Source organism: Rattus norvegicus, chromosome X (assembly GCF_036323735.1).
Source record: "Rattus norvegicus strain BN/NHsdMcwi chromosome X, GRCr8, whole genome shotgun sequence".
Classification (NCBI taxonomy): Eukaryota; Metazoa; Chordata; class Mammalia; order Rodentia; family Muridae; genus Rattus; species Rattus norvegicus.
Window position 1 is genome coordinate 132,949,297 of NC_086039.1, and position 22,355 is coordinate 132,971,651.

Sequence of the window (22,355 nt, forward strand, 5' to 3'; positions counted from 1 at the left end):
TTGAATCTGTAGATTGCTTTTGGTAAAATGGCCATTTTTACTATATTAATCCTGCCAATCCATGAGCATGGGAGATCTTTCCATCTTCTGAGGCCTTCTTCAATTTCTTTCCTCAGTGTCTTGAAGTTCTTATTGTACAGATCGTTTACTTGCTTGGTTAAAGTCACATCGAGGTACTTTATATTATTTGGGTCTATTATGAAGGGTGTCGTTTCCCTAATTTCTTTCTCGGCTTGTTTCTCTTTTGTATAGAGGAAGGCAACTGATTTATTTGAGTTAATTTTATACCCAGCCACTTTGCTGAAGTTGTTTATCAGCTTTAGTAGTTCTCTGGTGGAACTTTTGGGATCACTTAAATATACTATCATGTCGTCTGCAAATAGTGATATTTTGACCTCTTCTTTTCCGATCTGTATCCCTTTGATCTCCTTTTGTTGTCTGATTGCTCTGGCTAGAACTTCAAGAACTATATTGAATAAGTAGGGAGAGAGTGGGCAGCCTTGTCTAGTCCCTGATTTTAGTGGGATTGCTTCAAGTTTCTCTCCATTTAGTTTAATGTTAGCAACTGGTTTGCTGTATATGGCTTTTACTATGTTTAGGTATGGGCCTTGAATTCCTATTCTTTCCAGGACTTTTATCATGAAGGGGTGTTGAATTTTGTCAAATGCTTTCTCAGCATCTAATGAAATGATCATGTGGTTCTGTTCTTTCAGTTTGTTTATATAATGGATCACGTTGATGGTTTTCCGTATATTAAACCATCCCTGCATGCCTGGGATGAAGCCTACTTGATCATGGTGGATGATTGTTTTGATGTGCTCTTGAATTCGGTTTGCCAGAATTTTATTGAGTATTTTTGCGTCGATATTCATAAGGGAAATTGGTCTGAAGTTCTCTTTCTTTGTTGTGTCTTTGTGTGGTTTAGGTATAAGAGTAATTGTGGCTTCGTAGAAGGAATTCGGTAGGGCTCCATCTGTTTCAATTTTGTGGAATAGTTTGGATAATATTGGTATGAGGTCTTCTATGAAGGTTTGATAGAATTCTGCACTAAACCCGTCTGGACCTGGACTCTTTTTGGTTGGGAGACCTATAATGACTGCTTCTATTTCCTTAGGAGTTATGGGGTTGTTTAACTGGTTTATCTGTTCCTGATTTAACTTCGGTACCTGGTATCTGTCTAGGAAATTGTCCATTTCCTGAAGATTTTCAAATTTTGTTGAATATAGGTTTTTATAGTAAGATCTGATGATTTTTTGAATTTCCTCTGAATCTGTAGTTATGTCTCCCTTTTCATTTCTGATTTTGTTAATTTGGACGCACTTTCTGTGTCCTCTCGTTAGTCTGGCTAAGGGTTTATCTATCTTGTTGATTTTCTCAAAGAACCAACTTTTGGTTCTGTTGATTCTTTCTATGGTCCTTTTTGTTTCTACTTGGTTGATTTCAGCTCTGAGTTTGATTATTTCCTGCCTTCTGCTCCTCCTGGGTGTATTTGCTTCTTTTTGTTCTAGAGCTTTTAGGTGTGCTGTCAAGCTGCTGACATATGCTCTTTCCTGTTTCTTTCTGCAGGCACTCAGCGCTATGAGTTTTCCTCTTAGCACAGCTTTCATTGTGTCCCATAAGTTTGAGTATGTTGTATCGTCATTTTCATTAAATTCTAAATAGTTTTTAATTTCTTTCTTTATTTCTTCCTTGACCAGGTTATCATTGAGTGGAGCATTGTTCAATTTCCACGTATATGTGGGCATTCTTCCCTTATTGTTATTGAAGACCAGTTTTAGGCCATGGTGGTCCGATAGCACGCATGGGATTATTTCTATCTTTCTGTACGTGTTGAGGCCCGTTTTTTGACCAATTATATGGTCAATTTTGGAGAAAGTACCATGAGGAGCTGAGAAGAAGGTATATCCTTTTGCTTTAGGATAGAATGTTTTATAAATATCCGTTAAGTCCATTTGGCTCATGACTTCTCTTAGTCTGTCGACATCACTGTTTAATTTCTGTTTCCATGATCTGTCCATTGATGAGAGTGGGGTGTTGAAATCTCCCACGATTATTGTGTGAGGTGCAATGTGTGTTTTGAGCTTTAGTAAGGTTTCTTTTACATATGTAGGTGCCCTTGTATTTGGGGCATAGATATTTAGGATTGAGAGTTCATCTTGGTGGATTTTTCCTTTGATGAATATGAAGTGTCCTTCCTTATCTTTTTTGATGACTTTTAGTTGGAAATTGATTTTATTTGATATTAGAATGGCTACTCCAGCTTGCTTCTTCTGACCATTTGCTTGGAAAGTTGTTTTCCAGCCTTTCACTCTGAGGTAGTGTCTGTCTTTGTCTCTGAGGTGTGTTTCCTGTAGGCAGCAGAATGCAGGGTCCTCGTTGAGTATCCAGTTTGTTAATCTATGTCTTTTTATTGGGGAGTTGAGGCCATTGATATTGAGAGATATTAAGGAATAGTGATTATTGTTTCCCTTTATATTCATATTTGGATGTGAGGTTATGTTTGTGTGCTTTCATTCTCTTTGTTTTGTTGCCAAGACGATTAGTTTCTTGCTTCTTCTAGGGTATAGCTTGCCTCCTTATGTTGGGCTTTACCATTTATTATCCTTTGTAGTGCTGGATTTGTAGAAAGATATTGTGTAAATTTGGTTTTGTCATGGAATATCTTGGTTTCTCCATCAATGTTAATTGAGAGTTTTGCTGGATACAGTAACCTGGGCTGGCATTTGTGTTCTCTTAGGGTCTGTATGACATCAGTCCAGGATCTTCTGGCCTTCATAGTTTCTGGCGAGAAGTCTGGTGTGATTCTGATAGGTCTCCCTTTATATGTTACTTGACCTTTTTCCCTTACTGCTTTTAATATTCTTTCTTTATTTTGTGCGTTTAGTGTTTTGACAATTATGTGACGGGAGGTGTTTCTTTTCTGGTCCAATCTATTTGGAGTTCTGTAGGCTTCTTGTATGTCTATGGGTATCTCTTTTTTTAGGTTAGGGAAGTTTTCTTCTATGATTCTGTTGAAGATATTTACTGGTCCTTTGAGCTGGGAGTCTTCACTCTCTTCTATACCTATTATCCTTAGGTTTGATCTTCTCATTGAGTCCTGGATTTGCTGTATGTTTTGGACCAGTAGCTTTTTCCGCTTTACATTATCTTTTACAGTTGAGTCAATGATTTCTATGGAATCTTCTGCTCCTGAGATTCTCTCTTCCATCTCTTGTATTCTGTTGGTGAAGCTTGTATCTACAGCTCCTTGTCTCTTCTTTTGGTTTTCTATATCCAGGGTTGTTTCCATGTGTTCTTTCTTGATTGCTTCTATTTCCATTTTTAATTCCTTCAACTGTTTGATTGTGTTTTCCTGGAATTCTTTCAGGGATTTTTGCGATTCCTCTCTGTAGGCTTCTACTTGTGTATTAATGTTTTCCTGTGTTTCCCTAAGTGTGTTCATGTCTTTCTTGAAGTCCTCCAGCATCATGATCAAATATGATTTTGAAACTAGATCTTGCTTTTCTGGTGTGTTTGGACATTCCATGTTTGTTTTGGTGGGGGAATTGGGCTCTGATGATGGCATGTAGTCTTGGTTTCTGTTGCTTGGGTTCCTGCGCTTGCCTCTCGCCATCAGATTATCTCTAGTGTTACTTTGTTCTGCTATTTCTGACAGTGGCTAGACTGTCCTATAAGCCTGTGTGTCAGGAGTGCTGTAGACCTGTTTTCCTCTCTTTCAGTCAGTTATGGGGACAGAGTGTTCTGCTTTCGGGCGTGTAGTTTTTCCTCTCTACAGGTCTTCAGCTGTTCCTGTGGGCCTGTGTCTTGAGTTCACCAGGCAGCTTTCTTGCAGCAGACAAGTTGGTCTTACCTGTGGTCCCGAGGCTCAAGTTCGCTCGTGGGGTGCTGCCCACGGGCTCTCTGCAGCGGTAGCAACCAGGAAGACCTGTGCCGCCCCTTCCGGGAGCTTCAGTGCACCAGGGTTCCAGATGGTCTTTGGCTTTTTCCTCTGGCGTCCGAGATGTGTGTGCAGAGAGCAGTCTCTTCTGGTTTCCCAGGCTTGTCTGCCTCTCCGAAGGTTTAGCTCTCCCTCCCACAGGATTTGGGTGCAGAGAACTGTTTATCCGGTCTGTTTCCTTCAGGGTCCGTCGGTGTCTCTGGCAGGGGTCCTGCTGCTCCTGGGCCCTCCCCCCGGGAGCCCAGAGGCCTTATACAGTTTCCTCTTGGGCCAGGGATGTGGGCAGGGGTGAGCAGTGTTGGTGGTCTCTTCCGCTCTGCAGCCTCAGGACTGCCCACCAGACCAGGCGGTTGGGTCTCTCTCTCACCGGGTCTCGCAGCCTTATTTATAATAGCCAGAAGCTGGAAAGAACCCAGATGCCCTTCAACAGAGGAATGGATACAGAAAATGTGGTACATCTACACAATGGAATATTACTCAGCTATCAAAAACAACGACTTTATGAAATTCATAGGCAAATGGAGGGAACTGGAAAATATCATCCTGAGTGAGGTAACCCAATCACAGAAAAACACACATGGTATGGAACACACATGGAATACCCTTGGTAGGGAATAGGGAGGCAAAGATTAAAACAGACACAGAAGGAACACCCATTCAGAGCCTGCCCCACATGTGGCCCATACATATACAGCCACCCAATTAGACAAGATGGATGAAGCAAAGAAGTGCAGACCGACAGGAGCCGGATGTAGATCGCTCCTGAGAGACACAGCTAGAATACAGCAAATACAGAGGCGAATGCCAGCAGCAAACCACTGAACTGAGAATAGGACCCCCGTTGAAGGAATCAGAGAAAGGACTGGAAGAGCTTGAAGGGGCTCGAGACCCCATATGAACAACAATGCCCATCAACCAGAGCTTCCAGGGACTACGCCACTACCCAAAGACTATATACATGGACTGACCCTGGGCTCCAACCTCATAGGTAGCAATGAATGAATAGCCTAGTAAGAGCACCAGTGGAAGGGGAAGCCCTTGGCTCTGCTAAGACTGAAACCCCAGTGAACATGATTGTTGGGGGGAGGGCGGTAATGGGGGGAGGATGGGGAGGGGAATACCCATCAGAGGGAGAGGGGGAGGGGTTAGCGGGATGTTGACCCAGAAACCGGGAAAGGGAATAACAATCGAAATGTAAATAAAAAATACTCAAGTTAAGAAAAAAAAAAAAGAATACCACAGAGCCATGGATTTGACTGCTATCACAGTGAGTTGGTGGCCCCTAGAGCAGTGGTTCTCAACATGTAGGTCGCAACCCCTTTAGAGTCACATACCAGATATCCTAAATGTCAGATATTTACATTATAATTCATAACAGTATCAAAATTAGTAAAGAAGTTACAATAAAAATAATTTTATGATTGGAGATTGCCAGAATATGAGGAACTGTATTAAACGATCACAGAATTAGCAAGGTTGAGTACCACTGCCCTGGAGACAATGAGTTGCCATCAGAACTTTCACTGTGAATATCTGTTGCCAACTTCCCAAGATGCTGCGTACCAGTGCCCAAGGCGACAAATGAGACAATATGGCTGTCCCTGCACTCTGTTAGAAGTAGAAGAAAGCAATTCACAGTTAATTGGATGTATTCTCTGCAGGGCACAGCATATGTCTTATATTTCTTATATCTACTAGTGAGAAACCCTATAACCTAATGGTTATTAAGGTGAACACGCAACTTCCTTCAGATGATCACTATTAAGAATCCTGGCAAGTTGGGCCTAGAGATCAAGGTCTTAATTCCAACTACTTGTGGGAGGTTAGGCCTGACTGAGCCATATAGTAGTGATTGAGGCTAGCAGGAATAACTTAATAGGACCACAATTCAAAATAAAAAGAATAACTGGGAGTATGTAGATCAGTGCTTTCCTTGTGTATACAAGATGCTAGAGTCAATCGTCAGTACAACCAAATGCAAAAAGAAGGCAAATATAGTGTCCCAATTCAGTTCTGCCCAACAAAGTTAAAACCCAAAGCTCATTGCATTCAGATGTTTGGTGGCAGTCCTCATGTGCTGAGACTGTCCATGGGAGCAGTGAGTGCCCACAGACAGAAGTTTTGCAACCCTATTTCTAGAATTCACACATGCCAGGAATCGAGGTTTTTAAAATTGTCATTTAATCAATGAAATTTTTACATTAATCTTGGCCATCATTCCGTAAATCACTTGCTCTGTTTATGTGTGTTTTGTTGTAAAGAAGGATCTATCGCTTGTGTTGGAATATCATGTGATTGTCTGGAAAGTACTGTTGATTGCAGAGAGTGAGATGGAGCAGGATTTGGGATTCTTTTGATGCCTGGGATGAAGAAGAGGTACCATTAAATATAAAAATAGCAAACATTATCCCTTGCTGGGAATACAGAATGTCTACACTACCTGTTGTAAGAGGGTATTATTTAGAGAAGGCAAACAGACCCTCCAAAGATAGGACAATTCCATGGCTTTTAAAATTCTTCTTATTACATTCCAATGGCTACCATTTCTTCAAGGCTTCCTACTGTCTAGTCTTAATTTTATTTGGAAGCCTCAACTACTCTCACTGTCCCTGTAGCCCACCAGAAGGAGCAGCTCTTTCACAGTTCACTCAGTAGGCAAGGGGAATGAGTGATTGGGGACTGGCCAGTGGGAGAATCCTATGTTGAAAGCTGACATGTAGGGTCAACTGAGATGCAGTAGTGGAGACTAGGGGCTAATTACTGCAAGACAAATAGAATAACACAGAGAGAAAGGCACTGCGGTTGGTTGAATTTAAGATCAGAATACAAAAAAATGTAGGATGTGAAATATACACCAATAGAGTGAAAAATGAGTTAGGCTCTATGCCTGGGAAAGTACAGGGTAAATGAAGAAACAGGGCTTTGGTTCAGTGAAATGTGAAATATTTGGTTTTCTGCATAATAAATATTAGGTCTTGATAACCATCCAGGTGGTGATGTATGTCCTAGTGTTTTTCATAGGTGTGTGTGTGTGTGTGTGTGTATGTGTGTGTGTGTGTGTGTGTGAGTAGTAGTAGTAGTAGTAGTAGTAGTAGTAGTAGTAGTAGTAGTAGTAGTAGTAGTAGAAGCTAGCAGAGGTATGCCTAATCACGAGTCCAACCCTCAGGAGATAGAAGATAGGCTTCATTATGTTATGCTTATGAGAAAAGTAAAGTAATAGAGGGTGGATACCTTCTTGGGAGAAGTTTCTTCATGCAAACTCCCAAATCACAGTGTAATATTAGAATTTAGCCTATCTGTTATAGGCAGATATAGCAAAGACCCTAACTTCATTATATGTTACAAATACCAAAAGGGCTTGTTTGCCTAGCCACTGCTCCAAAATGGATGAGTGACATTTATACAAGTATACTTTAAGCTTTTTGTAGCAAAGAAAACAGGAGCTTTATAACCATGAAAAAATACAAAACTAGTTATTTAATAAAAACCCTATGAATATTGTTCCTTTTCTTACCTCTGTTATATGAATGATGTGTTGTTCCTTTATCATACTGTGTGGTATAACATTCAAGAGACAATATTAGTGATTAAGCTTCTAAAAGGGACTTTTAATCTACACTACAGCAATCCAACACAGTAACCCCTTAATCCCCACATCTTTACTTAGCACTCTTCTCAATGCTAATAAATAATACCAGTGCTGTTCTGGGTGTCTCACAGAGGTACCTAAATATAACTATGTTCAAAATGAAGAATTATGCGAATACCCCATCTTTCCCAATTAGCTTTTCTTCTCTTTTATTTTGGCTAGATACATGGCCAGTATTCAATGTCAACAAAACTTAAGAGTTGTTTCTTTGTTTCAGAGGAGGCTAATCCAATCCAATCTAGCACACTTGTTGGAACAAAAATAGACAGTTCTGACCTGAAGAAGTGCAGCTTCTAGAACAAATACAACTCAATATCGTGATTTCTGATGTGGAGGTAAGGCTAAGCACTATGAGAACCTACCTACACACAAAACTATCATCATCACATTCCTCATCTACCTCAGGAGTTTAGTGGCCAAGTCCTGAATGTAAGTCTGAGATCCACTGAGTATGCGGCCTCTAGTTCAATCTCGTTGTCACGGCCTTAGTTTGGGTCCTGTTTTCATTTTTTCAGTCTTAGTCACTGAACCCTGGTCCTTTTACATGGTAGGCAAGCACTCTACTACCGTACTACCTTCCCAATCCCTGTGCTCTACATTTTTATCACAGCTTTCCAAGGAGACTTGGAACTAGCTTTCCCTCCATCTTTTTTCCCTCTCTATTATCCTTTCCACAATGACAGCTAGATTTTTATTTTAAAATCCAAATATTTTTTCTTCCTTTCACACTGCAACTAAAAAATTTCAATGTCTTTATTACTGAGAGGGAAAATTCATACTTCAGCAAGGTTCTGATTTCAGTCTACCTTTACAGGCTCATCTCCTTCATTTCTTTGCCTCATGCCCCCATATTTTCACTCCATTGTCAATATTGCCTCAATATATCCTCACATCTATCAATGTGGGAAGCCATTACTTATATCTCAAGGTTTAAATCAACTAAATCTTCCTTTAGTAAAGCCTTTCTAGACCTCTCAAAGCAGAAGTGGTCTCTATATCTTCTGTTCTCCCACTGATGTTTATACAAATAAAATGTTGTGGAATATTGTGAGAAGTTTTGTTTAAGTGTGCTTTACATGTAGATGGTAACTATCTCATGTCTTGATATCTTAGCTTACCCACATTTCTTGACTCTCAATAAATGTTAGCTATTGTCTTCATCATTAGCACCATGACCATGACCACTACCATCATCCAATGCTTACACTCATTTCTGCTAAAGTTCATAGTATACTAAGCATGAAGCTAACTCAGCATACCTTTTCATGGAGATGTAAAGACCCAACCAGAACTCCATGATTTCTGACTAGATAGCATCAAGTTAAAGAAGAGGGTATCCCAAATACAAATAGGTACTAGATAAAGTCACCATCAATGCAGAATGTATGTGATACAAGTTTTACCTTAAGTTCTGTATTTTGTATATCCCTCTGTTGAGGTGATAAACTTGTCTTAACAAAAACCTTGATACTATTTTGAGAATGATGGCTTGATCCTGAGGTAGACCAAGAAATTTATATAAATTTGGAAGTTTATTATCATTAAAATAGAATAAATTGCATATAATCAAAATGTGCAATTTCTTCAGTTTTGATATATTAAACTTATGAAACAATTTCCAGAACTAACAAGTGTTTACATCACAACAAAAAATTTCCTTATGCTTTTCTCTACCCAGTAGAATTCCCACAAATTCATAACATTTCAATTACGTTTGGATTCCAGAGATTCTTGAGATGATTTCTGGTCAGCGAAACTTGTTTTCTTTATGTACTGTGGAGGTGCTGAAAAAAAGAAAACATTTAGTTTTAATAATGGTCATAGCAAAAGATAAAATGGCAAACAATAAAAAATGACAACTGATTTCTACTCAGACTTTTTAGAATAAGATCGGGGAACAAGAGTAGAGACTAGTCCACAGCTTCAGAAATATATGTGTATAAAATATTTTTGCTGCCAATGGCATGCTTGTTACTGCGTATCCCCAAAGCCCAAGCTAAAGAAAGCATGAGAGCCAGAAAGCACATTGGCAGGGCTCTTGGTTCTCCTTAGTTTCTTAGGGCCAGAGGCTTCAATGACCCCAGTAGATCCTCATTCAATACTAAGGAAGGACAGTTATTCAAGTGGAACAAAGGACAGAGAGGCTACCCTTCTTCCCTGTAGACATAGCTATGGAGCAATTTGGTGGGTGGCAGCATCATAGGCTGCAGCCCCAGAGGTGTAGACTGAAGAACTGCCTCTCTTCTTAGGAATAGAAAGGCACAGAGATATGTTAAAATATGGAGAATTGGAAGGTCACTCTTCTGAGTTGAACTTAGAGAGTTACAAGCTGCAAAGAGCGGTCTAGTCTGCGGGGATGTATGGAGAGAGCAACATCAATTTACGATTAGAGTGTCTAATCCTGGGGCCAACAGGGACTTGGATGCTATTCAAAAGCATTACCCAAATTAAATCATACAATTAAATTAGAGGATTTCTTTTTTACATTATAAGCAGAAGAGATCCTTACTAAATCCAGTATTCCCATACATTGTTAATTTGTAATAATAAAAATTCAATTACTTATTGCTTCCATAAGTTGTTGAAATGATTTCTCCTCAGCAAAACTTGTTTTCTTTATACTTGGCGATGCTGCTTAAACAAAAAACAAAAGGACATTTAATTTGTACAGTGAAAAGGACAAAATAACAAATATTAAAAGAATGACAGATTGCTAGTGTTGGACTTTTAAAAATCAGGAAAAGGGAGTGGGCAAAACTCTATTGCTGTTGGCATATACGTAGTTCATAAAATAGTTCTATTGCCAGTGACATGACTTTGTCACTCCAGGTCTCAAAAGCTCAAAGCTAAAGAGAGGCTCGGATTAATACAGCACGTAAGCAGAGGTCTTGGTTATTGCTCGGTTCATACTGCCACAGGCTTCAGAAGCATGAGTAGACCACCTTGTCATCCATGTGTGAGGACAGTATTCTAGGTGAACCAAAAGGAGATGGGTGTAAAACCTCCCTGGGAAACAGAGTCAAAGGACAAATGTGTGGCAGCAGCAGACACACAGGCTTTACAGAAAAACCACTGTTCTGAACTGTGCTTGGAGAGATATTGACTGGGAAAAGTGGCATGCCCTGCTCATGAGACTATGGGAGGAGCACCAATTAAGTAATCAGACTTCCAATCCAGAGGACGACTCAGAGGACACAATCATTGTTAAGCATTGCCCCAACTCCTCCATCATTTGATGAAAGAAGCTAGAGGTCCCCCTTTTTTTGCATTATTAGCAAAAAAGCTCATTGCCTAATCCAGTATTGCCCATTAATTACTATTTTTAATAATGAAATTTCAATTACATTTTGGTTTGATATGGTCATAAACCAATCTGTGGTCTGAAACACTTGTTCTTTCATTTGATGAAGTCACCAAAAGAAAAGACAACGGAGTTCACAGTCAAATTGCCAACAAGAGAAAACAGGAGCTATTAAGGGCCACTGACTGCTGCTGAGTTGGGTTTTGTAAAATGGCTAGAGGAGCAAGACTGAGGAACACTATTTTGTTGAGGAAATATAGGTGGTAAGCAAACATCTGCCACCAGTGATGACTATGCCACTGCAGCTAAAAGACAGGCAGGGCTAAGAAAGCACACATGGGCTGGGCAATGGTGGTGTACACCTTTAATCCCAGCACTCAGGAGGCAGAGGCAGGCAGAGCTCTGTGAATTTGAGGCCAGCCTGGTCTACAAAGTGAGTTGTAAGACAGCCAGGGCTACACAGAAAAACCCTGTCTCAAAAGGAAAAGAAAAAGAAAAAAAATGAATAAAGGATGCACACTGGATGGTTCCTTGATCCTTCTAGACTTGTAGGGCCCCAAGCTTCAGAGACACTCATAGAACTTTTGTTCAGCAATATGGTAAGATAGTTCTCCAGATGGAACAAAGACTCAGGATAAACCATCCCTGAAAAGTCTAGGTTCTGAGAAAGGGATGGCAGCAGTGACAGACACTGAATATCTGACACTAGATCTTGTTGGAGACCTAAATGAACAAATACAGTTCCACAGTGGTGGGAGCTGTGCTTTGAACTGGGCTTGGAGAGTTGTCCTCTGCAAAAAACTGAGCTACAGTCTCTAGAAGTTTGAAGAGAGAAGTACCAATTGACTAACTGGGGAAACGAATGCAATGGACAACAAAAGTGATGACACTTTTCACAAGCACTATTATGGGATACATCATTCCATAGACAAAAGCATTACCAACCGTGAATTAATGAAATTATAATAATATTTCAATTACATGTTGGTTCTAGATTGTCGTCCATCAGTTTCTGGTCGGTGAAACTTGTTCTTTTAGTATTTTGATAAAGATCTTAAAGGAAAAAAAAGACAGCAACTTCAAAAGTGGAAATGGTAAAATGACCAATGTTACAAGACAAGTTTTAGTACTACTCCACTAGGTTTTGCCAAAAGGCCTAGGGGAACATGAGTGGTTAAAAAAAACATGAGAAATATATTGTTCCCATGAGGGATGTTGTGACATGTTAATGTAGGTCTCAAAAGCATAAAGCCAAGGAAGAGCAGGACTGACATAGGACACTGGTTGAGGGTCTAAGACCATATTTGCTTTCCAGGGTCCCAGGCTCTCTGTCAGCAGTGTAGCAGCTGAGTTCATCAGGTAGAAAAAGTAAATTAGAGGTCAACTCTATGCCAAGCAGAGCATCTGAACATGGGGTAACAAGAGCAGAGGCTAAAGGTCTGCCTTAAGTTGTCTTTGAGGGTAAAAATGTATAAAGACAAGTTCAGTTCATGCACTATAGGAAACGCAGGAGATCACTGTTATGAGTTGGAAAATTGTGTTCAGGAAATGTAGTTTACCCCACTCTGGAAAAGTGGAAAGAGCAAGAGCAATGGAGTGATCAGGGAGTGGAACCAAGATGGTGACAGAGAGGATAGCGGAGTTACTATCTCCCCAAATATACCATTTGATAGATGATAGAGGATTATTGGCATTGTATGCAGTAGAGATAAATATCAAATCCATAAATTACCCAGTCCCATAGATTACATATTTCTAAGCAGGAAATTGTAATTACATTTTGCTTCTAGAAGTTCTTCTATGAATTTCTCATTAACAAAACTCGTTCTTTTGCTGGTTGATGGACCGTCTTAAAAAAAAAGACATCTATTTTTAACAATAGAATTGACAAATTGATACAGTGACATTATATAAACATGATTATTGTCTACTTTACAGCTGAGATTTTCCAAAAGACTAGGAGAACAGGAGTTAGGGAAAACTGTCCTGCTACAGAAAATCTATGTGATGAATATTATTTATGCAGCCTTGGAAACTACTGATACAGTAGATCTCAAACCCTCAAAGTCAAGGGAAGACATTTGAGAAAGTACACTAGCAGGAGGCTTGTTTTTCTCAGGTTCCTAGGGCCAGAGGCTTCAGAAATAGCAGTCTCCATTCAATAATCTGGAAGGAGAGTTCTCAAGATACAATAAAGCATTTAGAGGCAAAACCCACACAGAAGGCAGAACTGGTTATCAAGGAGTGGCAGCAGAGATGGGCTGTAGGTATATCTCCAGAAGCTCATTGGTAATAGAAAAGTACAGAGATGGGTCAAGGAGCAGGGAAGGCAGGAGAGTTGAGGCTTTGAAATGGGCTTGGAACTACGATAGGAGGGCTTTCCTCCTTTGGGCAGGTGGAAAGAATGACACTGGTTGAGGAATTAGGAATCTAACCCAGAAGGCTATGGAGATAGTAACATTGTTCATGAGCACTATCAAAACTACATCATCTGACAAAGGACTACAGAGGATTTTCCCCCTCCTCATTTAACAGGAGAGATTCCCAGACTTTATATTCCCACGAATCCCTAACTTTCCATCATAACATTTCAATTACATCTTTGTTCATTATGTTCATAAAACAATGCCTCCTCAGCGAAACTTGTTTTCTTCCCACTGGGATGGTGATAATCTTTAAAAGAAAGAACAGATATTTCTTTTTAATTGTGCAAGTGACAGTAAAATTACAACATTACAATCATGACTACTACTCAGTTAAGATTTCCTGAAAAGACAAAAGAAGAGTGAGGGAAACTCTTGTTGTACAAACACACGCTGTAATTAGACCATTTCTATCGCATGTGATGTGATGTGAGAAGTTGGCAAGGCCACAAGTTTCACAAGTATCAGTAACGTGAAAGGATAACTTTCTAGGCAGGTGTGCTCAACCTTCTGATAGCATGTTACATTGCTGTCATCTACAATATGTGTACTTGAGAAATGTGGGATGGTGTTATAAACAATAATGCCAAAAACTTCACTGTTTTATGTTAGCTTACAATTTTGTATTGGGCTGCATTTGTAGCCATCCTTGGCTACAGGCAGGATGTAACAGTGTAAGAATGGAGTTTGAGGTAAAACCTTTGTGGGAGGCAGAGCTGCTGAGCAAGGTGTGGCTGCAGCAGAGGCGCAGGCTGAAGATCATGAAGATCAAGCTGCCTCAGAATCATATTGGCAATAGAGAAATACAGAGGCAGTTCAATAGCCAGGTCTATTGGGAATGTCAGGGTTATAAATAGGGCTTGGGGAGTTGTCACAAGATGAGACCTACTTTCACTTTGGAGCACAGTGACTCCCTAATTACCAAATTAGTAATTAGGGAGTCTAACTCAGAAAGACATGAGATGGCAAGAATATTACCCCAAATATCCCATTTTGCATGAGTGTAGAGGATTTTCTGTATTATAATCAGAAGAGATCCTTACATTACCAAATCTTTCCCCCAAATTGCTAATTTCTAATGATAAAATTTCAATTACATTTAGGTTCCAAATCTTCTTGATATGTATGATCCTCAGGCAAACTCGATCTCCTTGTATCTGCTGGAGAAACTTAAGGGGAGGGGTATCATATATTAACAATGGAGAAGAATAAAAGACGACATGACAAATGTTAAAATGACATCAAATGTTAAATTGGGACTTCCCAAAAGAGCCAGGGGAACATTCTTTGCTGCAGAAATGTAAATGAGAAATGAAATATGTCTGCTGTGTATATTACTGTGTTGTACCAGAGACTCATAGACAAGGGAAGGTGGCGAGTGAGAAAGCACATTGGTCCTGGTCCTAAGCTCACAGGGACACAGGCTTCAGATGCATGAGGCGAGCCTCTGTTGAGTAATCTGGAAGGACAGCTCTCCTGGTGAAACAAAGGTATCAGAAGCAGAGGGGCTGCCATCAACAGAGGCACATGCTGAAGAGCTGCTTCAGCTTCTCATTGTAGTGCACAGCGCAGAGAGGAGTCCAGTAGTGGGAGTCACGAGGAAGTTGGGATTCCGAGTTGGGTTTGGAGAGTTGTCAGTTGTGAAAAGTTGTGAGCCCTGCCTAGCAATGTGGGGAGAACCTCACTAAGGCATTTCTTCGGGGGGTAGTAGAGAAGGGCACACAGTTCCTAAGCATTAACCCCAAGGATGCTTTAGTGGAAAGGGATGGAGGACTTCTGCATTATGAACTTTTAATTACATCTTGTTTCCAATAGTTCGTAAATTGAAGATCTGTCCTCATCAAAACTGATTCTTGTCATTTGTGATGAAGCTTTAAAAAAAGATAGTTGTTATTAACAATGGAGATGATAAAATTAGAAAAATCACAAATATTAAAAGGATCACTGACTACTACCCAGCTGTGCATTTATTTCTAAAAGGACCAGGGGAACAAGAGTAGGCAGCATTCTATTCATATAGAATGTGTGTAGTGAATAAATTGTTTCTACTAGAGTGACAAGACAGATTCCTGGTGGTCTCAAGAGCCCAAAGCAGGATTGAGAAGGCTCATTGGCAGGACTCTTGGTTTTTTGCTAGCCTCGTGAGTTGATAGACTTCGGTAGGACTAAGTTAAGTAGTAACAGAACCTCCATTCAATAATCTGCATTGTTGGTTGTTGGGATAGAGCAATAGACTTGGCAGTAAAATCCTTGTGAGGTAGAGCTGCAGAACAAGAGGTGTCACAGTAGAGACATAGCTGAAGATCTGTCTCAGGATCCTCTTAGTAAGGGAAATTATAGGGAAAAGTTAAGTAACAGTGTCTGTGAGGGTCTACATTGGGCTAGAAGAGTTGTCAGTTGCAAAGAATGGGTCTCCCTGCTCCTGAGAATGCTGCAAAAGCCATAGGAATTGAGTAGTGGTTCTAAAGTCTAATCTAGAGGGCAGTAGAGATGATAGCACCACTGGCAAACACTATTGCCAGGCATCATTTGATGGATGGGGACAGTGGGTTCATCTGTGTGCTAAGAAGGAGTAATCCTTACCAAGTATAAATTATTACTAAATCCCAATTACAACACAATAGTTACATTTTGATTCCCTCAATTCTTGCATCAGTCTCTCAGAGGTGCTTGTCAGTATACTTGATGTAGATGCTGTTTTTTTTTTAAAAAAAAAAAGACATTTATTTTTAGTAGTGGTAAAGACAAATTAGTTGATGACCAATATTAAAATAACTACTTGATTGTGCCTTCCCAAAGAACCAGGGGAACAATAGTGAGGAGTGCTGTGCTACTGCATAAATGTGGTAAGTTAAAAATATGTCTGCAGACAATGGTGTATGTTGTTGTACCAGAGACTCATAGACAAGGGAAGGTGGCGAGTGAGAAAGCACATTGGTCCTGGTCCTAAGCTCACAGGGACACAGGCTTCAGATGCATGAGGTGAGCCTCTGTTGAGTAATCTGGAAGGACAGCTCTCCAGGTGAAAGGGATCAGAGACAGAGGGCTGCCATCAACAGAGAGAGCTACTTCAGCTTCTCATTTTAATGAACAGTGTAGGGAGGAGTCCAGTAGTGGGAGTCATGAGGAAGTCAGGGGACTGAATTGGGTTTGGAGAGTTCTTAGTTGCAAAACAAGGTGGCTTATCCTGCTCTGGGACTGTGGAGAGGACCTGCCTGAGTAATTAGGGAGTCTGGCCTAGAGGAGTGAAGACAGTAACAGTTGTTCATGAGTATTACCCACAAGACACCATTTGATGGAAAAGGATAGAGCTTTTTTCTGCATTATAAGGAGAAGTGATCATTACTAAAGCCAGAATTCCTAAAAATTACTAATTTCCAATCATAACATTACAGTTACGTTTTTGTTCCAGATGTTCTTCATATTTCTTCTCCTCTGTGAGACTTGGCTGCTTTTGAGTTGTTGAAGAAGCTTTAAAAAAAGGACATTTATTTTCATCAATGGAGATGACAAAATGATAAAACGTCAAATATTAAAATGACAACTACTACTCACTTGGTACTTTCCCAAACCGCTCAAGATAACAACAATGTAGAAAACTCTGGTGCTGTAGAAATTTATGTGTACATTATTTATGACTAATAAAATATATCTGTTCCCAGTGGCATGATATATTATTACTGTAGATCACAAAGGCTCAGGGCCAAAGGGAGGAGATTAAGAAAGCACATGGCTTTGTTCTTGGGACCATAGGTTTCAGAGGAATCTACAGAACTTCTGGTCAGCATTCTAGATGGATAGTTCACTGAGCAGAAAGAGGAGGATGCAGAGGTGTTGATCAAGGGGTTGGAGAAGCAGAGGCATGGGCTAAAGTCTGCTCGGGATCTCACGGGTAAGGCAAAGTATAGAGACATATCACTAGCAGGGCCTGTGGGAAAGTCAGTGTTGTGACCTGCCCTTGAGGACTGTCAGCTACACAAAGTGAATGTACAGGGAGCAATACAATTGAGTAGTTATTGAGATGAATCTAATGATCAATAGATTATGTGATATGGTTTGGATAAGCACTGTATGTATTATACCATGTGATGGCTAAAAAGATTGATTTGCCTTGTAAGCAACAGATATCATGACCAAATCGAGTATGCCTACAATTTTCTATTTTCTAATCATCATAAATAAAATCTAATTTTGGCTCCAGGCCTCCTTAGTATATGCTTGGAGCAATGTCACTAATGTAGTCTAGCATTTGAGGCAGAAAACCACACTTGGTCACTGAATTGTATTAGGAACTTCTTAATGACTCCTTTGTAAAAATGCCATTTCCAAGTTCAATTTCTGTTGTTTATATACTCACTGGAGCATGTTCAAATTTCCAGTGGTCACCCTCTAAAGATAACCAAGTGGGAAGTGAGTATGATCAGGGGACATTGTATGGAATTACCAAATAATTAATGAAAATATTATATTGGGGAGAAATGGTCTTCCTTGTCTCAGCTAATCTTTTCTTGTTTGTGCTGCCTCTTCTATTTCCCATTGTTACTCTGTTTGCCCTCTCCCTTCTTTCTCTTCCCCATTTCATACCTTCTTTCAACAGTTTTTTTTCTCCTGATTGTCTTTTGATTCCTCCAGCCACACCTCATATCCTCTCTTTATCTCACTTCATTTCTCTTTCTCTTTCTCTTCCTCCATTTGTAATTTCTCTTTCTTCATTATACCTTTCAACTGATTCCTCATTTTTAACTGGTCTTACCCTTACTCTCCACCTCAGACTGGGATTACTTAGGGGTTTGAGCAGCTACCGATGGTCACTGTTGGGTTGTCCAATCTATATTGTTTGAGCCAGTGTAATATGTATGTATGTATGTATGTATGTATGTATGTATGTATGTATGTATGTATGTATGTATGCATGCATGAACGTACACATCTATCTATCTATCTATCTATCTATCTATCTATCTATCTATCTATCTATCTATCTATCTATCTATCATCTATCCACTATACACCCATCCATCTCTTCCACTGGTTCTGTTCCTTTAGTTACTTACTCATCAGGTTATTCCAACATGCTTTCCCTACTATTTCCAAAACATCAAAATAAACATATGGTTAAACAACAAACTAAATAAAAATCCGATTCCCTTAAAAAGAGAGTAGACAGATTAAAGAAAAAAACAAGGAGAATAAAAGAAAGGAAATGAGAGGAATAAAGGGGCAGAAGATAAGAACGAAGACTTGCAGGGAAGGAGACACATAATGAAACATGAGAAAAGTGGAAAGGTAGTGGTCAAAGAAATGAAGGTAGAAAGAAAATGTTAAAATGATGAGTCTGGAGGAAAGAGTAGGAGAGAGGGCTGTTAGAAGGGCAGGGAGAGTAGGAAAGTAAGAGCTGCTGCACCAGCTCCAGTGGAGCCTGTCTGACGTGGAACAATCGTGGTCCGCAGGCCCAGAGATATGTGTTCCTCGGAACTTGGTCTCCTGGAGACACTTGGCCACTTCCTAATCGACTTTCTGCCTAGCTGATTTGAATCGGTATGGTTGGGAGTTACATATTTGCTCTTTTGTTTCTTTCTCTACTAACAGGAACATGGAGACCTGATTTGGTCTTTATGGACCATGCCTCTTTTGAAAGCACTAGCATGAATTTTGGCTAAGAGAGAGTAAAAGACTAAAGATTCCTTACAGCTGGCTGTCCTGTTGTTATCCGAGAGATAATATTTATAGATTGAGGTAAATGAGGTTTATAATCACCGTCTGGCACTGGTCTGATTCTCAGGAAAATTTATTTCTTGTCTTGCTTTCTGTTCTGTACTTCGTGTAAACTGTTAAACTTTTTCTTGGTTATTGAGTGAGTGCACCCTGGCAAGGGACCAAAAAATTAGCTCCTGTTCAAGCATTGTATATAACCACAAAGCAGATTTCAGTAAAATTGCAGCAGATTCAAACCACCCTGAGTGTATTGTGTCTGCCTGTCATTGCACTGAACCTGTGCCTTCCTGAGTACCAGAGCCCTGCTTCTCCCATGGTGTCCTCCCTCGTCTCTTCAATCTTTGCCGAGACTCCTCCTTTATTTTTCTGTCTTTTCCTCACATTTTGGATTGGCCTCTTCTTTTAGGATTTTTGTCATTCTTACTTTTGTCCCCAGTTCATCTATCTATAGTTCTCTAAACCTTTGAGGACATCTTAGAGATGTGTCCCTGTATTATCCTGTTCCTTACAATTTCACTTTTTTAATCCTGTCTTTCCCAACCTTGTCTTATACATTGTTTTAAAAACATTACTCTTTCCACTCTTCCCACAAACTTACGTTAACCATCTATCTCTTCCTTTTCTACATTGTTTTTTCTAATCTCACTTCATTTCATCCTCTTTCTCATTGTGCTTGCATCTTTTTCTCCCTCCATATCTTCCTTCTGTCTCTTCCCTTCTTTAAACTCTTCTTTCAGTATTCCATTTTCTTTCTGTTGGCATAATTTTCCTGTCCCTCCTTTTAAGACAGGGTTATATAAACCAGGCTAGTCTCAAAATCACAGAGATCAGCCTGTGCCTACCTCTAGTGTTTGGATTCAATAGGTGTGCTACCAAATCTATCTTCTTTTTGGCATACTTAAATTTTGACTTTGATTTTCTATGTACCCTTTCTTTTGAAACTCTTTGTATCTGGCTCATGTGTCTATCTTTATATTGTGTCTTGCGTTGTATGCCTTTATGTTTCATGTCTTTTAAGGTCTAATTTATGTGCCTGTTTGCTCACTCACCTATCCATCTATTTATCTAGTTTTCTATATCCTTTACAGTCATTCTTTGAATTCTTTCTCCTTCCCTCTTTCTTCTCCCTCCCTTCCTTTTTAAATTTGTTAGATTTTGTCACATCTTGCATGCTTAAAACTTTTTGTAGAAAGTCCTCCCTCCTCTTCCTTTCCTGCTTTTGTTTTCAGTAGCATTTTGCTTTTGACTTACAATGAACTTTTTTCCTTGTTCTCTAGCTTTTCTTTCCTCTCTTCACCCTTCCCCCATTTTTATAGCTCCAGGCTGGATTTGACCTCTACATGTAAACTAGGCTGGCCTGGAATTTGAAATGATCCTCTGCCTCTTTTGTGTTCTCCTTTCTTTTCAATGCTATTGTCTCTTAATTTTCCCTCCATCTCTCTTCAGCCATTTCTATTAAATAGGTTTCCCTAGCCCTTCACATTTTCTGTTTTTTCCTCCAAAAGTCTTGATGCAGGAATCTCATTATAAAACTTATGTTTTTGATCTCTCCTCCCTCCCTCTCACACGTTTGCCTTTGCTTCTTCTTATCTTGTTTGCATATTTTGGTCTTATCAACTCTTTCACAGTTGGACATGCTTCTTTTTCTTTCCTTTAGCATATTCAGGTGGTGTGTGTGTGTGTGTGTGTGTGTGTGTGTGTGTGTGTGTGTATATGTGAGTACGTGTGCATGTGAGTGTGTGTGCACGTGTGAGAGTGTGTGTGCGTGCGTGCGTGTGTATGTGTGCCATAAGTCAGCATTGGTGTCATCTTCAGGAAGGCTACTCACTTCCATTTCTATCTGTCCCCTCACAAATTAGGCCAGACTAGTTATCCTCCTGTCTCGGCATCTCCAGTGTTTGGACTACACATCCCCACATCATTTTTACACCCTCATGACATTTTCACATGGCTTTGGAAAATGTCACTCAGGTTCCCCCACTCTCCTAGGCTGAGCAACAAAGCTACAGTCAAAGCTCCTTCTTTATATAGCTCCATTCCCCTTCGTCTCTCTCTTTCCCTCTCTTTTTATCTCATGTTTCTTGTACAGCCTTTGTTCTTTCTGACTCTCCCTGCCTTTGGATGCTCTTCTTTTTATATTTACATTTCATGGTCTCTTTTTCTTTGTCTTTTATAATTTTATTTTGTTTCACTATTAATTAAAACTTTAAGAAACATCCATATTTTTTTTCTTCTTTCTCTGTTCTTTTTTTTTATTAACTTGAGTATTTCTTATATACATTTCGAGTGTTATTCTCTGTTCTTTTTATGAGTCACTTTTCTACTTTTGTGCCTACCTCAGGGTCCCTTGCCTACCCATACAGTCTTGCTTCTTTTCCATTTCCCCCCTACTTCTGCCTTCTGTCCCATCTGTCTTACATTCTTTTTTATTATTTCTCTACCCATCTCCCCTGAAGATGGTTTTCATTTCTCTTCCTCCTCCTTTTCCAACTGTCATTTACTATTTTTATTTTCTTTTGAAAAATTTACTTTTTTCTCTATCTTTATATCTATCTTCACTTCTTTTCTTCTCTACCTACCATCAAGACATGCATCCATGTTTTAGTTATTTTGGTTGAATTTTTTCATACAGACCTCTGTATTTCCCTGATATCCTCAGTTTTATTTGATTGCTTTGATATGGACTCTGTGTGCTGTATACATGTGTTTGTGTAAACATGTATGGCTATGCACACTTATTCACTTGTATACAGAGGCCAGGAGTCCCACTTTATTTATCCAGCCATACTTCTGGGACTTCTCCTTCCTTCCTTTCCTCTTTATTCCTCCCATTTCCCCTCTTTCCTGTGCTACTTTTGCTTTCACTCGTCTTTTCTACTTTTTGTACTTACTGGTAATGTTAAACTGTCTCCTCCATGCGCATTATTTTTGTCACATTCTAGTTTCACAATCTTTTCTACTGTCTTCTTCCTTGTATATTTTTCTTTACATCTTTCTATCTTCTGATGATTTATATATTTTATCTATGTATCTGTTTATGTATTTATGTATCTATCAATCTACATATCTACCCACCCATCCATCCATCTGCCTGCCTGCCCATTCGTCAATCCATCCATCTAATCTACCCATGTGCCCACCTATCAGATATGTCTCTATTTTCTTGCCCATTCCTAACATTTAAAATTCCAACTTACTTGGAACTTACATAATTACCTTTCCATCTTTCATTAAGTTTTTATAAATATTTTTCCCTTTTCACACAAAGAAATATTTTCCACCCTCTTACTCTCTTCATTCTCTAATGTTATTATTTTTAGCTTTCCCAAT

The 22,355-nt window shown here is 39.5% G+C and overlaps 1 protein-coding gene across 8 annotated transcripts in view; it reads right to left on the reverse strand.

Annotated features, from left to right (window-relative positions):
- Positions 1 to 5,372: 5,372 nt before the first annotated feature.
- The window catches only part of Fsip2l1 (fibrous sheath-interacting protein 2 like 1), a 32,585-nt gene continuing 15,602 nt past the window's right edge, over positions 5,373 to 22,355 (reverse strand). Inside the window, exons 9-21 of one of the 8 annotated variants that reach the window (XM_039100314.2) lie at positions 16,710 to 16,781; positions 15,939 to 16,004; positions 15,110 to 15,181; positions 14,408 to 14,479; positions 13,486 to 13,560; positions 12,665 to 12,736; positions 11,872 to 11,940; positions 10,931 to 11,005; positions 10,149 to 10,220; positions 9,299 to 9,370; positions 8,990 to 9,081; positions 7,452 to 7,488; positions 6,096 to 6,297 (exon numbers count right to left, since the gene is read on the reverse strand). In XM_039100314.2, the coding sequence (XP_038956242.1) occupies positions 6,164 to 6,297; positions 7,452 to 7,488; positions 8,990 to 9,081; positions 9,299 to 9,370; positions 10,149 to 10,220; positions 10,931 to 11,005; positions 11,872 to 11,940; positions 12,665 to 12,736; positions 13,486 to 13,560; positions 14,408 to 14,479; positions 15,110 to 15,181; positions 15,939 to 16,004; positions 16,710 to 16,781 (980 nt within the window). In that variant the 3' untranslated portion in view covers positions 6,096 to 6,163. The other 7 variants (XM_039100310.2, XM_006257545.4, XM_008773545.4 and 4 more) reach the window with 7 other exon arrangements.